The sequence below is a fragment of the Phyllobates terribilis genome, unplaced genomic scaffold (assembly GCF_046119375.1).
Source record: "Phyllobates terribilis strain yellow unplaced genomic scaffold, ASM4611937v1 Scaffold_12__6_contigs__length_324123572, whole genome shotgun sequence".
NCBI lineage: Eukaryota > Metazoa > Chordata > Amphibia > Anura > Dendrobatidae > Phyllobates > Phyllobates terribilis.
The window spans coordinates 320,588,970-320,605,412 of NW_027362772.1; the positions used below are offsets into that span (position 1 = coordinate 320,588,970).

The 16,443-nt window shown below is 53.5% G+C and overlaps 1 protein-coding gene across 3 annotated transcripts in view; it reads left to right on the forward strand.

Moving 5' to 3' along the window:
• SNX19 (sorting nexin 19) overlaps nucleotides 1-15,858 on the forward strand; it is a 148,687-nt gene extending 132,829 nt beyond the window's left edge. For all 3 annotated transcript variants that reach the window (XM_073657476.1, XM_073657477.1, XM_073657478.1), the window contains 3 exons: nucleotides 3,441-3,570; nucleotides 15,495-15,679; nucleotides 15,747-15,858. In XM_073657476.1, the coding sequence (XP_073513577.1) occupies nucleotides 3,441-3,570; nucleotides 15,495-15,679; nucleotides 15,747-15,838 (407 nt within the window). In that variant the 3' untranslated portion in view covers nucleotides 15,839-15,858. The remainder of the gene's footprint in view (nucleotides 1-3,440; nucleotides 3,571-15,494; nucleotides 15,680-15,746) is intronic.
• Nucleotides 15,859-16,443: the final 585 nt, after the last annotated feature.

Below are 16,443 nucleotides of genomic sequence, written 5' to 3' on the forward strand. Positions count from 1 at the left end.
TATACTATATGGGGTGTGTAATATACTGTATGGAGGACTATGGGGAGTGCATTATATTCTATAGAGGACCATGGGAAGTTCATTATACTATATGGAGGATTATGGGTGGCGTATTATACTGTATGAAAGCAATTATACGGTGTGAAGGTTTGTGTGGGGCCATTATACTGTATGGAGGACTATGTGGGGCCATTATACTGTATGGAGGACTATGTGGGGCCATTATACTGTATGGAGGACTATGTGGGGCCATTATACTGTATGGAGGACTATGTGGGGCCATTATACTGTATGGAGGACTATGTGTGGCCATTATACTGTATGGAGGACTATGTGGGCCCATTATACTGTATGGAGGACTATGTGGGCCCATTATACTGTATGGAGGACTATGTGGGCCCATTATACTGTATGGAGGACTATGTGGGCCCATTATACTGTATGGAGGACTATGTGGGGCCATTATACTGTATGGAGGACTATGTGGGGTCATTATACTGTATGGAGGACTATGTGGGGCCCATTATCCATTATACTGTATGGAGGACTATGTGGGGCCATTATACTGTATGGAGGACTATGTGGGCCCATTATACTGTATGGAGGACTATGTGGGGCCCATTATACTGTATGGAGGACTATGTGGGGCCCATAATACTGTATGGAGGACTATGTGGGGCCCATAATACTGTATGGAGGACTATGTGAGGCCCATAATACTGTATGGAGGACTATGTGGGGCCCATTATACTGTATGGTGGACTATGTTGGGCCATTATACTGTATGGAGGACTATGTGGGGCCCATAATACTGTATGGAGGACTATGTGGGGCCCATTATACTGTATGGAGGACTATGTTGGGCCATTATACTGTATGGAGGACGGTGTGGGGCCCATTATACTGTATGGAGGACTATGTGAGGCCCATAATACTGTATGGAGGACTATGTGGGGCCCATTATACTGTATGGAGGACTATGTGGGGCCCATAATACTGTATGGAGGACTATGTGGGGCCCATTATACTGTATGGAGGACTATGTTGGGCCATTATACTGTATGGAGGACGGTGTGGGGCCCATTATACTGTATGGAGGACTATGTGGGGCTATTATACTGTGTCATCACCAAACAAAAGAGCTGGGTGACAGCTAGTCCCATTCACCCAATCTTCATCAGCATTTCTATTCATGTAATTTATGCGACTGCTGTGAGCTGCTATTTTTAGCCTGGGAAGGTGCCATTAGGCAAACATGGTCCCTAGTTATAATTAACATCTCACAGCTGGTTTCTTAGCCGATACGTCCTCCCCGATCAGCGCTCTGCAGCGCTTTGGACACAACGTATTTTTGTTGCATCCAAAACGTGGTGTTCTAATGTCGCACTTTTGTTGTCTGTACATGTGAATCCACCGCATATAATAACACTTCAATCGGTCAACATCTGCAGCGGAGACTAGTGTGTCCACTACAGAAATTGACACGCTGCGTGTGATTTTGGATACGTGGCCACGATCAGGAGCTGCTGCAGGTTTGACGCTGCATGTTTATACAGCGTCAAACCCGCAGCGTCCAGATGTTACAGTATAGCGGGTGGGATCTCTAGAAATCCCATGTCCACTATGAGTGCATCAGAGGCTGCGGATCACCCGTGGACACTGATATGCGGCACTTCTTTCAGGGCCGCAGCATGTCAAATTCTCTTGCGGTGTTGCTAGTCTCCACAACAGAAATTTGACCACTAGAAAGTATTGAATGCGGTAATTTGCATGGTTCAGTGAACACGTGTGGATTTACCTGCGTTCAATAGAATGCAACGTTTTGGACGCAACAAAAAATGCGCATCCAAAGCGCTGCTACATCCGGATCGTGGGCTCAGAGCAGAGAATTAAAAAAAATATATATATATGGCGTGGGCTCCTGCGTCATTTTTATAACCAGCAGAGGGAAAGCCGACCACTGGGGGCTGATACTAGTAGCCGGGGAAGGGGCCATTAGCCAGCAATGTTCCCTGGCTATTAATATCAGCCCACAGCGGTTTGTTTAGCCTTTACTGGCTAGATTACAGGGGGATCCCAGAAAAAAATTGACGTTGGGTCTCCCTATAAAATCGAGCCAGCAAAGGCTAAACTAGACAGCTGTGGGCTGATATTAATAGCCAGGGAAGGGGCCATGGATACTATCCACCTCCACGGCTAATAATATCACTCCTCAGCAGCCCCAGAAATGGCACATCCATAAGATGCACCAAATCTGGCGCTTAGCCTCCGCTCTTCCCGCTGTCCTGTAGCGGTGGCGAGGAGGGTAATGGGGTTGGGATTCACGTCAGCCTTGTATTGGCAGCTGACGTGAAGCCCAGGTTAGTAATGGAGGGCGTCTATAAGACGCCCCCATTACTAACTGTGAAGTAAAATGGTCGCCGCTTTTTCAATAAAAGACACGGCCAGAATAAAGTATTTTAATGAAATAAAAAACACGGTTCTACAACAACCATATTCCTCACCTGTCCGCTGTCAACGACACAGTCCACGTACTGCCAGCGAGGGTCCCACGGCCATCTGGCTATCTTCTACAGCTGTGACATCATCAATCACTGATGTCACAGCTATAGAATACAGCTCTGTATACTGACAGGAGTGTAATCACCCCCTGTCAGTATACGGGCTGCAGGAGGTCACTGGAGTTCATCAGCTGATCAGCTGACAGTCACGTGACCATCAACTGATCTGTGATGTCAGCGCAGGTCCTGTAAGTACCGCTTAGGTACTTCTCCAGGTACTTCTCCAGGAGGAGAAGATCGCCGCCGGGAGCCACCGGACAAGTGAGTGTAGAGGTTTATTTTTTATTTTTAACATCGGGATTCGCATTGTTATGCATGGCAGACCGACTAGACGTAAAAAAATGTTACTTGTATATTGAAGAAGGTGTTAAATATGGATTCTTTTAATGTAGCATTTAAAAAAAATGACGCTTCAACAGATGATCCCATGGAGATCCCACCGTGATCCCACCGTGATCTCACCGTGATCCCACCATGATCCCTGAACATTGTCATATTTTGAAAAGTTTATAACATATAGTTTTTCTGAAATCGCCCATCAAAATTTAGAATTTGACTCCTCGAAAGCAACAAAGTGTCGTGAGAGCCTGAAGCATTCTGAGCCCATCGGCGCCCCCGCCCCCATATCTGACTTCTAGCCCCCCGGTATGAGGACAGGGGTCTCATCACACAAGGACAAAATTCAGGTTTTTTCAAAACTTTAGAAATCTGTAAAAAAAAAAATCAACTAAAGATAAAAATGCAAAGCGTATTATTCTTAATTCCCCAAAGTAGCAAAAACTCCAAAGAGAATAAATATCCGGAGATGTTGTCAGGTAAGGAACGATTGAGCTTTGTGGGCCGGACGCAGGAGGCTGACTGCTTGTACTTGTGGTGCAGGTCTGGAGGGCGGCCTGGCGGCCGTGGCGCTGGAGGTCCTGTGGCTGCTGATGAGGGAGCAGTGGAGCTGGCTGTGCACAGACGCCATGCAACGGGTCACCCGCCTCCTGTGCGGCAGCCTCATCCAGAGGTGAGAGCGGCGCCGCCTGCTGTCCTAGCGCTGTAAATACTCTGTGCTGCTGGGGGAGCTCTTCTGTCCCCTCATAGTATACAGGCTGGAGCAGGTGTAGGGTGCGCAGGGCGGCAGTCATGGGCGAGGGGCTGCTGTGTTCCCACACCCTGGCACCCCACAGATAAACAGTGTCCCGGTTATCTTGTGCTGTGGGTGCGGGTCGCTCCCGTTTCGACCACCGGCCTCCACTGTCTCCACGATCCCGGATCCAGGGCCAGCTGCACGTTCAATAGTGGACACCCGGTTCATTTTAACAAGTTCGTCTTTACTGAACAGTTGGAGTACGGCCATGTGTGACCCGCAGTATCGGGCACAGCGCCCTCCGTCCCTCCACACAGAACATCTCCTGATCTCACGCTCAGCGTGGATTACCCCTGCGCTTCATCCTCCAGTCAGCCCCAGGGCTTCCCGATCCAGCTCCGCAGTATGCCCCAGATCCACAACATTTCACTCACAAGGTTCCACGCCCACCGTACCGAAGGGCTGTCCGTGCTCTGCATAGCCCCCGACTCGTGCGTTGGCCTCCGGACAGTGCAGGAATGTCCGAAGAGTTTTCTGCAACCTCATACTGCCTGAACATCTGTGCCTGGGCCACGCTCCATCCCTCGCCGCGCTCCATCCCTCGCCGCGCTCCATCCCTCGCCGCGCTCCATCCCTCGCCGCGCTCTATCCCTCGCCGCGCTCCATCCCTCGCCGCTCTCCAGCCCTCGCCGCTCTCCATCCCTCGCCGCTCTCCAGCCCTCGCCGCTCTCCAGCCCTCGCCGCTCTCCAGCCCTCGCCGCGCTCCATCCCTCGCCGCGCTCCATCCCTCGCCGCGCTCCATCCCTCGCCGCGCTCCATCCCTCGCCGCTCTCCATCCCTCGCCGCTCTCCAGCCCTCGCCGCTCTCCATCCCTCGCCGCTCTCCATCCCTCGCCGCTCTCCATCCCTCGCCGCTCTCCATCCCTCGCCGCTCTCCATCCCTCGCCGCTCTCCGGCCCTCGCCGCTCTCCGGCCCTCGCCGCGCTCCATCCCTCGCCGCGCTCCATCCCTCGCCGCGCTCCATCCCTCGCCGCGCTCCATCCCTCGCCGCGCTCCATCCCTCGCCGCGCTCCATCCCTCGCCGCGCTCCATCCCTCGCCGCGCTCCATCCCTCGCCGCGCTCCATCCCTCGCCGCGCTCCATCCCTCGCCGCTCTCCATCCCTCGCCGCTCTCCAGCCCTCGCCGCTCTCCAGCCCTCGCCGCTCTCCAGCCCTCGCCGCTCTCCATCCCTCGCCGCTCTCCATCCCTCGCCGCTCTCCATCCCTCGCCGCTCTCCATCCCTCGCCGCTCTCCATCCCTCGCCGCTCTCCGGCCCTCGCCGCTCTCCGGCCCTCGCCGCTCTCCGGCCCTCGCCGCGCTCCACTAACTGACTATTCCAGGAAATGGTCACCTTCTACTGGCCCCTACCCCTCCCACTGTGGGCTGGACCAATCACCAACTATCTCCTTTTCCCTGTCTGCCCCAGCAGTCTGTTGCTGGGCAAACTTCACCGTTCACCTACTTAACTTCAGTCGCCACCTTCTAACAGTCTGCACTGAACTTCCTGTATCTAATGTGCCCCCAACTAAATCTTCCCCCTTTCTACTTTAATCCCTAAGTCCTATGCTATGCTTTACTCTAAACTTAACCCTAGACTTTCCCTATACACTACACATGAATAACATTATACATTAATCACAATGCATTACATTAACCGCGTACATTAGTGCGTGTGAAACTCTATGAGCGTGTTTCTCCCCTCCGGTCCTCCAGGCCACCAACAGGACATGTTTTCAGGATTTCCATTCACATTGCACAAGTGATGGAATTATCTGCAATACTACGGAAATCCTGAATACATGGCCTGTTGGTGGCCTGGAGGACCGGAGTTGGGGAACCCTGCTCTGTGCAGATTCACATTAATACAGTCACATACAGTAAACCATTCCCTTGGTACATACGCTGTTTAGAGAGGGGTCGGCATATGACAGCCCCCTCACACCCGTACATAGTGACCGCACATGTGGTGTAAAGGAGCGACCCCCATCATCTGCAGTACATCACCGAGTCTGAGGATCAGTCCTGCCCATCCGTAATCCTGTCCCCCCAACAACCCCGTCTCCCCCACATTCCCATCTCTCCACGACCTTGCTCCTCCTTACAAGCACCGTGGCTCAGTGGTTAGCACTGTTTGGAGGATAAGTGGTTATTACTATAGCGCCATTTACTCCATGGCGCTTTACATGTGATCGGGGTATACATAGCAAAAACACTTACAGTAATCTTGAACAAAACGTGACGGCGACTGGTACTGGAGGAGCGAGGACCCTGCCCGCGAGGGCTCACAGTCTACAGGGGATGGGTGAGGATACAGTAGGTGAAGGTAGAGCTGGTCGTGCAGCGGTATGGTGGAGCGAGGACCCTGCCCGCGAGGGCTCACAGTCTACAAGGGATGGGTGAGGATACAGTAGGTGAGGGTAGAGCTGGTCGTGCAGCGGTATGGTGGAGAGAGGACCCTGCCCGCGAGGGCTCACAGTCTACAGGGGATGGGTGAGGATACAGTAGGTGAGGGTAGAGCTGGTCGTGCAGCGGTATGGTGGAGAGAGGACCCTGCCCGCGAGGGCTCACAGTCTACAGGGGATGGGTGAGGATACAGTAGGTGAGGGTAGAGCTGGTCGTGCAGCGGTATGGTGGAGAGAGGACCCTGCCCGCGAGGGCTCACAGTCTACAGGGGATGGGTGAGGATACAGTAGGTGAGGGTAGAGCTGGTCGTGCAGCGGTATGGTGGAGCGAGGACCCTGCCCGCGAGGGCTCACAATCTACAGGGATGGGTGAGGATACAGTAGGTGAGGGCAGAGCTGGTCGTGCAGCGGTATGGTGGAGAGAGGACCCTGCCCGCGAGGGCTCACAGTCTACAGGGCATGGGTGAGGATACAGTAGGTGAGGGTAGAGCTGGTCGTGCAGCGGTATGGTGGAGCGAGGACCCTGCCCGCGAGGGCTCACAGTCGACAGGGGATGGGTGAGGATACAGTAGGTGAGGGTAGAGCTGGTCGTGCAGCGGTATGGTGGAGCGAGGACCCTGCCCGCGAGGGCTCACAGTCTACAGGGGATGGGTGAGGATACAGTAGGTGAGGGCAGAGCTGGTCGTGCAGCGGTATGGTGGAGAGAGGACCCTGCCCGCGAGGGCTCACAGTCTACAGGGCATGGGTGAGGATACAGTAGGTGAGGGTAGAGCTGGTCGTGCAGCGGTATGGTGGAGCGAGGACCCTGCCCGCGAGGGCTCACAGTCGACAGGGGATGGGTGAGGATACAGTAGGTGAGGGTAGAGCTGGTCGTGCAGCGGTATGGTGGAGCGAGGACCCTGCCCGCGAGGGCTCACAGTCTACAGGGGATGGGTGAGGATACAGTAGGTGAGGGTAGAGCTGGTCGTGCAGCGGTATGGTGGAGCGAGGACCCTGCCCGCGAGGGCTCACAATCTACAGGGATGGGTGAGGATACAGTAGGTGAGGGCAGAGCTGGTCGTGCAGCGGTATGGTGGAGCAAGGACCCTGCCCGCGAGGGCTCACAGTCTACAGGGGATGGGTGAGGATACAGTAGGTGAGGGTAGAGCTGGGCGTGCAGCGGTATGGTGGAGCGAGGACCCTGCCCGCGAGGGCTCACAGTCTACAGGGGATGGGTGAGGATACAGTAGGTGAGGGTAGAGCTGGGCGTGCAGCGGTATGGTGGAGCGAGGACCCTGCCCGCGAGGGCTCACAATCTACAGGGATGGGTGAGGATACAGTAGGTGAGGGCAGAGCTGGTCGTGCAGCGGTATGGTGGAGCGAGGACCCTGCCTGCGAGGGCTCACAGTCTACAAGGGATGGGTGAGGATACAGTAGGTGAGGGTAGAGCTGGTCGTGGAGTGGTATGGTGGATTGAGGACCCTGCCCGCGAGGGCTCACAGTCTACAAGGGATGGGTGAGGATACAGTAGGTGAAGGTAGAGCTGGTCGTGCAGCGGTATGGTGGAGCGAGGACCCTGCCCGCGAGGGCTCACAGTCGACAGGGGATGGGTGAGGATACAGTAGGTGAGGGTAGAGCTGGTCGTGCAGCGGTATGGTGGAGCGAGGACCCTGCCCGCGAGGGCTCACAGTCTACAGGGGATGGGTGAGGATACAGTAGGTGAGGGTAGAGCTGGTCGTGCAGCGGTATGGTGGAGCGAGGACCCTGCCCGCGAGGGCTCACAATCTACAGGGATGGGTGAGGATACAGTAGGTGAGGGCAGAGCTGGTCGTGCAGCGGTATGGTGGAGCAAGGACCCTGCCCGCGAGGGCTCACAGTCTACAGGGGATGGGTGAGGATACAGTAGGTGAGGGTAGAGCTGGGCGTGCAGCGGTATGGTGGAGCGAGGACCCTGCCCGCGAGGGCTCACAGTCTACAGGGGATGGGTGAGGATACAGTAGGTGAGGGTAGAGCTGGTCGTGCAGCGGTATGGTGGAGCGAGGACCCTGCCCGCGAGGGCTCACAGTCTACAAGGGATGGGTGAGGATACAGTAGGTGAGGGTAGAGCTGGTCGTGCAGCGGTATGGTGGAGCGAGGACCCTGCCCGCGAGGGCTCACAATCTACAGGGATGGGTGAGGATACAGTAGGTGAGGGCAGAGCTGGTCGTGCAGCGGTATGGTGGAGCGAGGACCCTGCCTGCGAGGGCTCACAGTCTACAAGGGATGGGTGAGGATACAGTAGGTGAGAGTAGAGCTGGTCGTGGAGTGGTATGGTGGATTGAGGACCCTGCCCGCGAGGGCTCACAGTCTACAAGGGATGGGTGAGGATACAGTAGGTGAAGGTAGAGCTGGTCGTGCAGCGGTATGGTGGAGCGAGGACCCTGCCCGCGAGGCCTCACAGTCTACAAGGGATGGGTGAGGATACAGTAGGTGAGGGTAGAGCTGGTCGTACAGCGGTATGGTGGAGCGAGGACCCTGCCTGCGACGGCTCACAGTCTACAGGGGATGGGTGAGGATACAGTAGGTGAGAGTAGAGCTGGTCTTGCAGCGGTATGGTGGAGCGAGGACCCTGCCCGCGAGTGCTCACAGTCTACAGGGGATGGGTGAGGATACAGTAGGTGAGGGTAGAGCTGGACATGCAGCGGTATGGTGGAGCGAGGACCCTGCCCGCGAGGGCTCACAATCTACAGGGCATGGGTGAGGATACAGTAGGTGAGGGTAGTGCTGGTTGTACAGCGGTATGGTGGAGCGAGGACCCTGCTCGTGAGGGCTCACAGTCTACAAGGGATGGGTGAGGATACAGTAGGTGAGGGTAGAGCTGGTCGTGCAGCGGTATGGTGGAGCGAGGACCCTGCCCGCGAGGGCTCACAGTCTACAAGGGATGGGTGAGGATACAGTAGGTGAGGGTAGAGCTGGTCGTGCAGCGTTATGGTGGAGTGAGGACCCTACCCGCGAGGGCTCACAGTTTACAAGAGATGGGTGAGGATACAGTAGGTGAGGGTAGAGCTGGTCGTGCAGCGGTATGGTGGAGCGAGGACCCTGCCCGCGAGGGCTCACAGTCTACAAGGGATGGGTGAGGATACAGTAGGTGTGGGTAGAGCTGGTCGTGCAGCGTTATGGTGGAGCGAGGACCCTGCCCGCGAGGGCTCACAGTCTACAAGGGATGGGTGAGGATACAGTAGGTGAGGGTAGAGCTGGTCGTGCAGCGGTATGGTGGAGCGAGGACCCTGCCCGCGAGGGCTCACAGTCTACAAGGGATGGGTGAGGATACAGTAGGTGAGGGTAGAGCTGGTCGTGCAGCGTTATGGTGGAGCGAGGACCCTGCCCACGAGGGCTCACTGTCTACAAGGGATGGGTGAGGATACAGTAGATGGGGGTAGAGCTGGTCGTGCAGCGTTATGGTGGAGCGAGGACCCTGCCCACGAGGGCTCACTGTCTACAAGGGATGGGTGAGGATACAGTATGTGAGGGTAGAGCTGGTCGTGCAGCGGTATGGTGGAGCGAGGACCCTGCCCGCGAGGGCTCACAGGCTTCAGGGGATGGGTGAGGATACAGTAGGTGAGGGTAGAGCTGGTCGTGCAGCGGTATGGTGGAGCGAGGACCCTGCCCGCGAGAGCTCACAGTCTACAAGGGATGGGTGAGGATACTGTAGGTGAGGGTAGAGCTGGTCGTGCAGCGGTATGGTGGAGCGAGGACCCTGCCCCCGAGGGCTCACAGTCTACAAGGGATGGGTGAGGATACAGTAGGTGAGGGTAGAGCTGGTCGTGCAGCGGTATGGTGGAGCGAGGACTTTGCCCGCGAGGGTTCACAGTCTACAAGGGGATGGATGAGGATACAGTAGATTAGGGCAGAGCTGGTCGTGCAGCGGTATGGTGGAGCGAGGACCCTGCCCGCGAGGGCTCACAGTCTACAGGGGATGGGTGAGGATACAGTAGGTGAGGGTAGAGCTGGTCGTGCAGCGGTATGGTGGAGCGAGGACCCTGCCCGCGAGGGCTCACATTCTCAAGGGGATGGATGAGGATACAGTAGGTGAGGTCGCAGAGCTGGTCGGGCAGCAGTATGGTGGAGCGAGGACCCTGCCCGCGAGGGCTCACAGTCCACAAGGGATGGGTGAGGATACAGTAGGTGAGGGGAGAGCTGGTCGGGCAGCGGTATGGTGGAGCGGTGGTTACTGCAGGTTGTAGGCTTGTCGGAAGAGGTGGGTCTTCAGGTTCCTTTTGAAGGTTTCCACAGTAGGCGAGAGTCTGATGTGTTGGGGTAGAGAGTTCCAGAGTAGAGGGGAAGCACGGGAGAAATCTTGTATGCGATTGTGGGAAGAGGAGATGAGAGGGGAGTAGGGAAGGAGATCTTGTGAGGATCGGCGGTTGCATGCAGGTATGTACCGAGAGACTAGGTCACAGATGTATGGAGGAGACAGGTTGTGAATGGCTTTGTATGTCATGGTTGGGGTCTCTGGGTAATGGGGAGCCAGTGAAGGGATTGACAGAGGGGAGAGGCCAGGGAATAGCGGGGGACAGGTGGATTAGTCAGGCAGCAGAGTTTAGGATGGATTGGAGGGGTGCTAGAGTGGTAGACGGGAGGCCTCAGAGCAGGAGGTTGCAGTAGTCGAGGCGGGAGATGATGAGGGCGACACTAGTGTTTTTGCAGATTCATGGTTGAGGAATGAGCGGATCCGGGAGATATTTTTGAGTTGGAGTCGGCAGGAAGTGGAAAGGGTTTGGATATGTGGTTTGAAGGAGAGATCAGAGTCCAGGATTACCCTGAGACAGCGAGCTTTCGGGTCTGGGGAAAGCCATTAACTTTGATAGATAGGTCAGTTGGGGGGGTTGAATGCGACGGTGGAAATATAATGAATTCTGTTTTGTTCATCTTAGGTTTTAGAAATCTAGCAGAGAAGAAGGATGAGATAGCAGACAGACATTGTGCCATTCTGGTTAGTAGGGAGGAGATATCAGGTCCAGAGAGGTAGATCTGTGTGTCGTCAGCATAGAGGTGATACTGAAAACCATGAGCTGTCCCAGGCCTAAGGTGTAGATGGAGAAGAGTGAGGGTCCTAGAACTGAACCTTGGGGGACACTGACAGATACGGGGTGAGATGAGGAGGTGGTGTGTGAGTGGGAGACACTGAATGGTTCGGTCTGTAGTAATAGGGAATGGTCCACTGTGTCGAAGGCAGATGACAGGTCCAAGAGGAGGAGGACAGAGTAGTGTCGCTTGGATTTGGCAGTTAGTAGGTCGTTGGTGACTTTAGTCAGGGCAGTTTCAGTGGATTGTTGCGGTCGGAAGCCAGATTGTAGGCGGTCGAAGAGGGAGCAGGAGGAGAGGTGGAGGACAGATCAAGATGGACATGTTGTTCCAGTAGTTTTGAGGCGTAAGGGAAAAATGCTATGGGGCAATAGCTAGACACAGAGGATGGGTGTAATCTAAGCATGTGTAAAGCATGAGCGGAAGACACCAGTTGTTAGTGACAGGTTGAAGAGATGGGTTAGGGTTTAGATGAAGACGTGGTGAGCTTTGGGATGAGGTGGGATGGAATCGAGTCAAGTGCATGGGTGGTGAGGTGATCTGGAGAGTAGAGAGGAACATTTATCTTCTATAATGGCAGAGAAGTTGGTTTTGGAAGAAGAGGGCTGAGTAGTTATGAGAAGGGGCTGCAGGGACTGTAGGCCAAAGCTTTGTCTGATGGTGTCAATCTTCTGCTTGAAGAATGAGGGAGTCTTCAACTGAGAGGAGAGGGAGGAGGTGCTGGGGGACGGCGGAGATAATTGAAATGGTTAAAAGGCTGTTTACGGTTGCGAGACAGTGAGGATATGAGAGATGAGAAGTAGGTTTGTTTTACAACAGTGAGTGTTGACTTGAAGTTGGTGAGGGACTGTTTGTACAGTTATATGAAAAAGTTTGGGCACCCCTATTAATCTTAAGCTTAATGTTTTATAAAAATTGGTGTTTTTGCAACAGCTATTTCAGTTTGATATATGTAATAACTGTTGGACACAGTAATGTTTCTGCCTTGAAATGAGGTTTATTGTACTAACAGAAAATGTGCAATCTGCATTCAAACAAAATTTGCCAGGTGCATAAGTATGGGCACCCTTATCATTTTCTTGTTTTAAATACTCCTACCTACTTTTTACTGACTTACTAAAGCACTTTTTTTGGTTTTGTAACCTCATTGAGCTTTAAACTTCATAGCCAGGTGTATGCAATCATGAGAAAAGCTACTTAAAGTGGCCACTTGCAAGTTGTTCTCCTGTTTGAATCTCCTCTGAAGAGTGGCATCATGGGCTCCTCAAAACAACTGTCAAATGATCTGAAAACAAAGGTTATTCAAAATAGTTGTTCAGGGGAAGGATACAAAAAGCTGTCTCAGAGATTTAACCTGTCAGTTTCCACTGTGAGGAACATAGTAAGGAAATGGAAGAACACAGGGACAGTTCTTGTTAAGGCCAGAAGTGGCAGGCCAAGAAAAACATCAGAAAGGCAGAGAAGAAGAATGGTGAGATCAGTCAAGGACAATCCTCAGACCACCTCCAGAGAGCTGCAGCATCAACTTGCTGCAGATGGTGTCACTGTGCATCGGTCAACTATACAACGCACTTTGCACAAGGAGAAGCTGTATGGGAGAGTGATGCAAAAGAAGCCGTTTCTGCAAGCACGCCACAAACAGAGTCGGCTGAGGTATGCAAAAGCACATTTGAAGAAGCCAATTTCTTTTTGGAAGAAGGTCCTGTGGATTGATGAAACCAAGATTGAGTTGTTTGGTCATACAAAAAGGCGTTATGCATGGTGGCAAAAAAACACAGCATTCCAAGAAAAACACTTGCTACCCACAGTAAAATTTGGTGGAGGTTCCATCATGCTTTGGGGCTTTGTGGCCAATGCCGGCACCGGGAATCTTGTTAAAAGTTGAGGGACGCATGGATTCTACTCAGTATCAGCAGATTCTTGACGATAATGTTCAAGAATCAGTGATAAAGTTGAAGTTACGCAGGGGATGGATCTTTCAGCAAGACAATGATCCAAAACACCGCTCCAAATCTACTCAGGCATTCATGCAGAGGAACAATTACAATGTTCTGGAATGGCCATCCCAGTCCCCCGACCTGAATATCATTGAACATCTGTGGGATCATTTGAAGAGGGCTGTCCATGCTCGGGGGCGACCATCAAACTTACAGGAACTGGAATTGTTTTGTAAAGAGGAATGGTCAAAAATACCTTCATCCAGGATCCAGGAACTCATTAAAAGCTACAGGAAGCGACTAGAGGCAAAAGGAGGATCTACTAAATATTAATGTCACTTTTCTGGTGAGGTGCCCATACTTATGCACCTGTCACATTTTGTTTGAATGCAGATTGCACATTTTCTGTTAGTACAATAAACCTCATTTCAAGGCAGAAACATTACTGTGTCCAACAGTTATTACATAGATCAAACTGAAATAGCTGCTGCAAAAACACCAATTTTTATAAAACATTAAGCTTAAGATTAATAGGGGTGCCCAAACTTTTTCATATGACTGTATATGATTAAGTTCTTGTTGGAGTCGGATCTTATCCATCTCTGCTCAGCGACCCTGGAAGCCCGCTTCAGTTCTTTAGTTAGACTGGTGTGCTAGGGTTGTCTGTTGATTGTGCGAGCTTTGGTATCTGTGAGGGGGGCGACCGATTCCATAGCAGCAGCTGTTCTGGTGTTATATAAAGCGGTAGCAGGATCTGCATCGTGTAAAGGAACCTATGTCTGCAAGAGGGAGAAGGGATTCAGAGAGTGAGTGCAGGTCAAGGTGTTTGAGATCTCTGCGAACGTGTGCAAGTTTGCGGAGTGGCGATTGTGCACCTGGAGAGGAGAGAGAAGAGAATGTGAGGAGGTTGTGGTCAGAAAGAAGGAGAGGTGAGTTGGAGAGGTTAGATAGGGAACAGAGTCCGGTGAAGATGAGGTCCAGAGTGTGGCCATCTTTGTGAGTGGTTGCAGGAGAACATTGAGCGAGGCCGAAGGAGGAAGTGAGGGATAGAAGCTAAGAGGGAAGGGTCGATGGGGATGTTGAAGTCACCATGATGACAGGAAGTAGAGGACTATGGGGGTGATAGTGAAAAGAAACATTGTTTACTGTGACTACGTGTCCAGTTCCATTCTGGTGTAATTCATGGCGATGTCCACAATATATGTACTTAGAATACATTCAGGTATGAGACAGCGGGACGGGGCCTGGACTCCTCATAATCCGTTAATCCAAGCTGAGCCAGGAGGTGGTGGAGGAGGAGGAGAAGGTGGAGGAGGAGGAGAAGGTGGTGGAAGAGGTGGAGGTGGTGGTGGAGGAGGAGGATGTGGAGGTGGTGGAGGAGGTGGTGGAGGAGGGGGAGTGGCCTGTATCAACATACCAGGGACATACCACAGAGACGAGGAATATCACTGCTATGTAGCAGTATCAGCATACCAAGTTAGCGCTGTACCGTGGGCTCAGTGGTTGGCGCTGTACCCTGGGCTCAGTGGTTAGCGCTGTACGGTGGGCTCAGTGGTTGGCGCTGTACCCTGGGCTCAGTGGTTAGCGCTGTACGGTGGGCTCAGTGGTTGGCGCTGTACCGTGGGCTCAGTGGTTGGCGCTGTACCGTGGGCTCAGTGGTTGGCGCTGTACCGTGGGCTCAGTGGTTGGCGCTGTACCTTGGGCTCAGTGGTTGGCGCTGTACCGTGGGCTCAGTGGTTGGCGCTGTACCGTGGGCTCAGTGGTTGGCGCTGTACCGTGGGCTCAGTGGTTGGCGCTGTACCCTGGGCTCAGTGGTTGGCGCTGTATCGTGGGCTCAGTGGTTGGCGCTGTACCCTGGGCTCAGTGGTTGGCGCTGTACCGTGGGCTCAGTGGTTGGCGCTGTACCGTGGGCTCAGTGGTTGGCGCTGTACCGTGGGCTCAGTGGTTAGCGCTGTACCGTGGGCTCAGTGGTTGGCGCTGTACCGTGGGCTCAGTGGTTGGTGCTGTACCGTGGGCTCAGTGGTTGGCGCTGTACCCTGGGCTCAGTGGTTGGCGCTGTACCGTGGGCTCAGTGGTTGGCGCTGTACCGTGGGCTCAGTGGTTGGCGCTGTACCGTGGGCTCAGTGGTTGGCGCTGTACCCTGGGCTCAGTGGATGGCGCTGTACCCTGGGCTCCCACCAAGGACGACATCTGCGAGGAGTTTGTATGTTCTCCCCGTGTATCGTGAGTTTCCTCCGGGTTCTCCGGTTTCCTCCCACACTCCGGAGGCTGATGGGTAATGTAGATTGTGAGCCCCAATGGGGACAGTGCCGACAATGTCTGTAACCGCTGTGGTATTACTGGCGCTATATAAGAGAAGCGCAATAAACATCCCAGCCCCCCAGTCCCGCCACCCCTATAATCCGGTGCACTGTGCGTCACCCCTTTTCTCGCCCGTCAGGTGGCTGGAGGTGCAGGTGGTGAACTTCACGTGTTTGCAGCGCTGGGCGCTTTACCTGCGTCTTATCCAACAAGCCATCTGGCCGGGGGGAAAGCTGCGGACTCAGCCCCGACCGGTGCGAACGGCGGAGCAGAGGGAGGCCGCGCGCAGACAAGCCCTGCACAGCCTGATGGGGGTTATACCAGGTGCGTCCAGCTCCCCTCCCCCATCCCAAGCTCTCGGTTCTGCCCCTGACCCATATTCTGCCCACAGATCCGGTGCAGGAGATACTCGGCGTGGAGAAGTGTCGGCTCGTCTGGCAGGCGGTCCTGGACTCACTGCAGAACCCCCAAATAAACAGGTGAGGGCGCCAACAAGAGGCCGGAGTGCTGCGCTGCAGCAGATGACAGCACCATGTGTACTGGTACATACAGGGCTCAGCATAAGTAAGTACACCCCTGTATTATCAGTACATTATATATACAGGGCTCAGTATAAGTGAGTACACCCCTGTATTATCAGCACATTATATATACAGGGCTCAGTATAAGTGAGTACACCCCTGTATTATCAGTACATTATATATACAGCGCTCAGTATAAGTGAGTACACCCCTGTATTATCAGTACATTATATATACAGGGCTCAGTATAAGTGAGTACACCCCTGTATTATCAGTACATTATATATACAGCACTCAGCATAAGTGAGTACACCCCTGTATTATCAGTACATTATATATACAGCGCTCAGTATAAGTGAGTACACCCCTGTATTATCAGTACATTATATATACAGGGCTCAGCATAAGTGAGTACACCCCTGTATTATCAGTACATTATATATACAGGGCTCAGCATAAGTGAGTACACCCCTGTATTATCAGTACATTATATGTATACAGGGCTCAGTATAAGTGAGTACACCCCTGTATTATCAGCACATTATATGTATACAGGGCTCAGTATAA